Source organism: Triturus cristatus, chromosome 2_1 (genome assembly GCF_964204655.1).
Source record: "Triturus cristatus chromosome 2_1, aTriCri1.1, whole genome shotgun sequence".
NCBI lineage: Eukaryota > Metazoa > Chordata > Amphibia > Caudata > Salamandridae > Triturus > Triturus cristatus.
This window is the reverse complement of record NC_140581.1, coordinates 63,495,361-63,502,412: the sequence shown is the minus strand read 5'-3', so window position 1 is coordinate 63,502,412 and position 7,052 is coordinate 63,495,361. Positions and strand designations below refer to the sequence as shown.

The 7,052-nt window shown below is 46.4% G+C and overlaps 1 protein-coding gene across 1 annotated transcript in view; it reads right to left on the bottom strand.

The window, feature by feature from the left end:
• Positions 1–1,501: 1,501 nt before the first annotated feature.
• Positions 1,502–7,052, bottom strand: part of LOC146863737 (uncharacterized) — a 105,480-nt gene continuing 99,929 nt past the window's right edge. Inside the window, exon 4 of the mRNA XM_085627897.1 lies at positions 1,502–6,278. Within this exon, the coding sequence (XP_085484023.1) occupies positions 5,785–6,278 (494 nt within the window). The 3' untranslated portion in view covers positions 1,502–5,784. The remainder of the gene's footprint in view (positions 6,279–7,052) is intronic.

Below are 7,052 nucleotides of genomic sequence, written 5' to 3'. Positions count from 1 at the left end.
CCCACTATGTGTGCTCTGCGATGTTTATCGCAGTTTGTTGGTGATATGCCCCTAAATTTCTTCAGACTATTGGGGTCAGAATTAGAAGTCTTCCCTGTTCCCTATCAAGGTTAGTGGATGTCTTTCAGGTTGGAATCATTGCAGTATTGTTTTCTCAGTTTCATACTGGGTGGACCTGACCTGAGGGCATTGTTACACTTTGCAATAGAACGACGTGTACATCCATGGGAAGGTTGAGAGACTTGTCCAGATTTGCAGGATGTTGAGACAAGGTCCAGGATTCAAAACAGAGCCCCGATTAACTAAGCCTTTGCCTTGTCCTTGCGTCAAAACGGTAAAGGCTTGAGTAAGATTTACAAAGCAAGGGGCGATATTCATGGCTTTGTAAATTAATGTAATGCAGCACACCGGCTTGTGCCGCTTTGCTTTACGTTTCATAGTAGTAGGCATTGGACGGGTGAAGAGTGGATGTTCCTGGGCATCCATGTGAAGCATGAATATTCCTATGCATCCACATTGAAATTTGATGCAATCCTAGATTTACTGAAAACAGAAAACCTGCCACCCATGCTGATCCTTCCAAAGTGTGGAAATGTTCCTAGAGCTACAGAGAAATTGATATTATACAATGCCTTCCGGAGTAAAACTGGCTTCAGCTGTGCATTGGGGGAATCCACTTCATGCTTAGATGTCGCACATGAAATGCACCAGAGAAGGAGCTCTGCCGGCTTCACTTGTGTCTTCCTCAGAATAAATGATGGCGCTGGAACATTGCCATAGACCCATTTCATATAGCAAAAAACCTACCTGTGGGCTTTAATACAGAGAAATAGAAAACTGCTGTTAAAGTTAAATGTGTACTGACTTTAACATATGATTTCCTAAATAAACAGATCTAAAGTATGTGACTGGATTTTTTCCCTCCTGGTGAACCTGTCAGGCCTTTAACTGTTATCATTGGCTTCTCACTATGAACAACTGGGGACTCATGTACAGAGCTTACATTTTCCACAAGCCAACAATGAGTCACTAAATAACAGTTGACAAAGCAAAATACTATATCTCCTAAGGGGGGCTTACAAGAGCAGCGCTTCCATATCACTGTTTGTCGAGGGGGTGAGCAGCACCACAACCTTTACCTGTAACTTGCGCGATTCCATGTAACAAACTATCTTTCTGTGGGTTTTAATAGAGATCTATCCCTAAGATCAAGGGTACTTTAGCATATGCTTTTCACAATCAATATTTCAGAAATTTCATTATGAACATTCAAGCCAATAATTTAATCATTGGCGTGTTACCATGCCAACTCAAGCCTGACGTAGTTCTTCATCATCCATATCCTCCAAAGCCACACTGTTAGAATCGGGGCCACCGATTCCGACACTGTAGCTTGACGCGAGGCAGGAAGGCACCCAAAGGCAATGTGTTAAGCAGTTGTGCAGTACACACTCACACTGACTCAGTAATGCGCACGCAATGAAGAGACACCACACCAGGCTGATTTATAGAAGAAGACTCTTTATCCACTTTAGGTCAGAGAGAGTGAATAGGGCAGATAATCTCAGGGCAACAGTAAATTCATTTCACTCTAAGACATGAGTAAATTCAGTCAAGTGCATCAGAGCAGTAGAACTGCATGCCAGTAAAAAGGCAGTAGCAATAACCTTTCTAAAAGCAGGTATCACTGTAGGTAATGGATTGCATGTTAACACATAGGCTTAAGTTCATTCCGGTACATCCAATCAATTAGGATCTTAATGCAGGTATTCAATTAACATGGGAAACATTTTCTTTCTTTAACTCAGTCCGGCACATAGCAGGAGTATAACCTCTAGACAGGTATTGAGACACATGAATAACAATTCCTGCAGTACACAACCTTAACCCACCCAGGTATTCAGGCTAATTTGGGCAAGTAATAGCCATCGGTTACCAGGCCAGATCTATTTCCGATTTAGGGCCTGGCCTCCTGCACTTAATCACAGAGGGAGCAGTCAGAGGTGGAAGTACACTAGGGCATCTGCTCCTCGCAGTTATGCTCAGAGCTATGCTGTACGGGTGTGCCGTCCCCTGGTCCCCCTCACTCACCACTCTGTCTCGGCGGGGGATTCCAGGCCACAAGTAGTGCCGGACGTCTCCTCCCCGGACATCCCGATCCTTACTGCATGTGGGGGCTTCGACCAGGGGGAGGCGGTTCGGCACGCTGGCTTCGATGGTGGAATTACAGGGCTCCCTTCCAGAGGGGCGGCAAGACTCTCCTCTGTCCCCTGGAGCCCCTCCATGCGGCTGGAGAAAGGCCCCTGGCCTCCGTAGGCCTCGAGCCCGTTGAGCCAATCCTAGTGCAGCCTTAGGGGGGGGTGCGGCCGATGACGTGGCCGGTGCCCCGGTTAGTGGGCAACACCTTCCCTCAATCGACAGGCCTAGCGTGGCCTTGACAGCAATTGCGGCGTTCACTTACGCGGCGCCTGGTCAGGAGCGGTGATTTGGGCCTCAGCTTCCCTCCTTCATCACCCCCGAGGCTGCGGCGGTGAGTACGGTCACAGCGCCCCTTTAAATCACAGCGCAGGGGCTGCGGTGGTGATCCTGGGCACAGCGCTGGCTCAATTCAGACCGCAGAGGCCGCAGCGATGATTTTGGCAGACCGCGTACGTTCTCTCTGCGCGGAGGGAGAGCAGTAGGAGCCCGCTGTACAGCGCTCCCCCGAGCAGCCGGTACTGCAATATAGTGCTATGGGGCACAGCTCTAGCAACAGGGTGCAAAGTGTGGAGGTCGAGTGCTTGGAAGCACAGCGCTTTACCTGGTGACCCCCCAGTAGCAGCAGCGCTCACAGGGCTCTCAGCGCTTCACAGTCCCAGCGGAGGGGGTTGTAGTATCTTGGTTGCAGGGTCTTGGTTGTAGTATCTCGGTTGTAGTAGCTTGGTTACAGTATCTGGGTTGCAGTATCTTAGAGGAGAGGGTAGAGGTAGAGTTGCCAGGCCCAAGAGGCAGGATGGCTCCCTGCGACACACTGGAGTTGGTTTCCTGGGTTCCCCGCTCACTGGGCAAGGTTAGCAGGCTGGCAGAGTCCCTCAGCTATCTTGGGTACATCAGGGCCTAAGTTCTGTCAGTCTCAGTAGTGTAGGTTCCCCCCTAGGCCCAACAGCCTTTACTACGGCAGAGGTTCCCCCAGGTCCAGTGGTACCCCAACTGACTAATTAGGTTTCCCTCCTTTCCTCTTATACCCCTAGGTCAGGTGACCCTCCTGAAAGGCAGCAAAGTATAACTCCTCCCTGGGCTGGAAGGTTCCAGGGGCTTCTACCATGTCTGTCTATGTGACAAAAAGGCGGGACAGCAAGGATACAGTAACAGTATGTCCCAACCTGATCCTAACTAGCGTGTATGTACTCCGCAGTAGCAGGGGCCTGTGGCAGCCATATTATTAGGGGAGAGCACCTGCACCTCAGCACTGTTTGGCAGTGGTAAGGCGCCCAGAAGCCTAGGTCCAACAAAAGACGGTGGCAAAAAGAGGCGAAAAGGAAAAAAATGGGGTAAGACCACCCTAGGGCTGACAGGTCTGACACACACCATTCACATTTTTGTTGTACTTAAAGGAAAAACTCTTGCAGATGGGAGCGAAATGTTCTTTTGAACTGCATCTTCAATTCAATTTCAATTTAATTTGATTGTAATACGTTAATAAAAACCGTCACACTATTTTCAGGTAATACAAGATTAAAAATAACATTTGGAATAAAATACTTCATTGTTACTTTTCTGGTTTCTCATCTTGCATACTCAGGCCAACAATCCAAAGGGAGCCTAACAAGGACCATTGAATTCAAAGACTTTGCTCGTTGGATCGCCAACACTAAATCCGTTTCCTACTACTAAACCTGTGAATCTAACAGTATAATACCAATCGATACTTATCGTCTTTAACACATGCTTTTCACAATGTATAAGTTAGGCCGGTGAGTACATTGTATTGATTAATGATAGATAGATGAAGCCTATGAAATCTGAAATGGGGTTCACCTTTGCCTTTTATGATTGCTTAACACCTTCCCCATGACAGGCTTATTCAAGAGCTCATGAACCTGCAACCATCATGCATACATATATAAAATTACAAATGAAATACAGATGCAAAAGAATAAACCATCCCTCTCGATAGGGTCTATCAAGTATCATCACCTCAACTTTTGCCAGAGTGTGTGGCCAACGCAACAATCCTTGGCCACTACGTTAATCTGTGAGATTACATGTAAATATAAATCTGCCTATAGCCTTTAACACCGTGTAATAACCATCTATAAAAAGCTTTCTGGCTTTAACACATGCTTTTCACAATTAATAAGCTGCACTTGTCATAATGTTTCATAATGAGAACACCAGACGTAAGTCATCGGACATAACATTTCCGGTGCGCCAAACCGGTGTATAGCTTGTCACCATCTAAGGCTTACAGTTTTGAGACTAAGTTTTTTCGCAAGACAACAATCCGACACTCAGTCATAAAATTGGAAAGGTATACAAAACACTGCTTGTCCGAATACGGGCTACTAAGTATTCAGACACAGTAAGCCTTCTATATCCACGATTTGTTACTCTGGGTGACCCCACAACAACCATTGATGTTATGGCAAATATGTGAAAATCCATATTACAGCATACATATCTGTAGCTTTAAAATAGGCTAATAATATTCCAAACAGAAATGTCTATCGACCTAAAAACATGTTTTTCCAAATAAATGTGTCAGGCCCAGTGCCTTCATCATAACATTTAATCATAGGCAGGTCAGGCCTATAGTTATAATCACTGGCTTGCCGCTATAAACTTCTCAGTGCTGCTGTATTGAGTGTACATTTGCCAGAAACAAAGTCCATGTGGATTAGTGAAGCCCTGGGTCTCCATCACAAAACAGCAGTTTGAAGTGTAATGGTAAAAAAACCATCTGTGCTGCTGCCAAAGAAAAACAAACACCGTAACTTATACCATTGTCCAAGGCAATGTCATGTGTGCGCCAATGAACGTTTAAGCTTGGATCACTGGCTACATAAACGAAATTATCACAGCTGTGTGTAGGGCAAGATGTTTTTATTGTAAAAGCACAGAGTCAAAGCCTCTCAAGTAAGTGTTCCTTAAAGTCTGTTTTTTATGTTGATTGCATAAGGTCTAACAACGGATGCAGTATCAGCCAGATCTAATGAGTTGGCAGATGAATGAAATGTAACTGATGGTCTGAAAGTTGGTGAGGTCATCAGGGTCCAGTGTAGAATCCTCTGAGCTCAATTTAGCCGGAGTGCAGGGTAAGAAGACAGGAAAGTGCTGTCTCCAATTGATAACACACGATCCTGTTCTTTCTCTTTGCCGCAGGGGGGCGCCGCAGGAAGGCTTTCAGCACCGCCCTTTACAAGACGCGCCTTTGAGGAGTGCATGTGAATGTGATGGTGAGATAGGAATTTGAAGATTTATTGTTGTTGGATTTTTGGGCAAGGTGCGGTTGCAAGAGATGAAGCAGGGTTAGTGCTGTTGATGTGCTGTAGGATGTTCTGGATTCATTGACTGAAGACAAGGTTAATGGGGTTGCACTATTCGAGGTGGGCCTGGCAGTGAGTTGATGCTGTGCTGGAGGCCCTGGTCAGCTAGGAGCACATTCACAATTAAGGAGAGAAGCTTAGGAGATGCGAGAGCTCCCCCCAGAGGTGTTGCAGAGCAAAACGCATGAAAAGCAGCAGATGGCAGGGATGGCTATAGGGACGCCCCGCCTTGGGACGCCCCGCTTTAGGACGCCCTGCCTTAGGACGCTGCCGCTTTCTTCAGCCTGCTGTTAGCCGCTTGCAGCTTCTGTATGATGGTTGGCAATCTGACAGAGAACAGGAGGGAGTACTCGGTATCACTTTTAACCAACGGAGAAACAGTCACCACGATTTCATCCAAGACGCCCAGCAGCCCGTCCAGCACTTCGCTGAGCAGCAGGCTCATGTTGGCCGCACTGGTCTTGCCGGCCACGGTGCTCAGCAAACTGGTGCATTTCCTCAGCGTGACGAGGAATTTTTGGAGCGTTTGATAGAGCGCCCTTTCCGCGGTCAGGTCCCGCTGCAGGCCTTGGATTTTAGCGGAGTCGGCGGCAATGGCCTGTTTTTTGGAGCGGATTTCATTCCCATAGTTCAGAAGCTGAGAGGAATACCTGTCCACCGTCTTCTGGTGTTCCGCTCTCATCGCTCTCGCGGCTCCCGCTTCCCTCTCTGCGTTTTCTATTGCTGTGTTTGCATTACTTATCGCGAAACCACCTAACAAAAATGGAGAAAAAAAACGCATGTTTACTGGCACACTGTTCCACTGAAGTTTGCGAATACATATAACACATGTTTACTGGCACACTGTTACACTGAAGTTTGCGAATACATATAACACATGTTTACTGGCACACTGTTACACTGAAGTTTGCGAATACATATAACACATGTTTACTGGCACACTGATACACTGAAGTTTGTGAATACATATAACACATGTTTACTGGCACACTGATACACTGAAGTTTGCGAATACATATCAATTAAGAGATCATTACCAGTGGGCAAAGCACATCACTGCACATTTTTAAAATCTGAATTTGAGGCACCTTTTTAAAAGGATTTCATATTTTACCACTATCATAACATGCTAACTATTAACATTAGACATGTGCAAATGTTTGGTAACTCTGCGTTGCTCCTGTTATGCGTAAATACCGATAAATGCTGCCGCTCTGCTGGGGGAACACATCTGAACTGGGCAGGAAGAGGGGGCAGCCTCTCTATGGTTAAAAACCACTGCAGATTAAAGTTTAAAAAAACACCGATTACTGCAGGGTATGAAAGGACACCGAAGGGATGCGCTGCGGAGATTTCTAAGCCGGGCAGGAAGGATGGAGCAATCTCTCTTTGTTGATAAATCCACAGTCTTTTTTTAACATAGAGGAACTGCTCCCAGTTGTGGCCCTGTTTAGAAGCCACTGGCACGCAGTGCACACCCCTCAACACTCGTACACACTCTGCAGGAAGCACTGTAAGGGTGCCAAG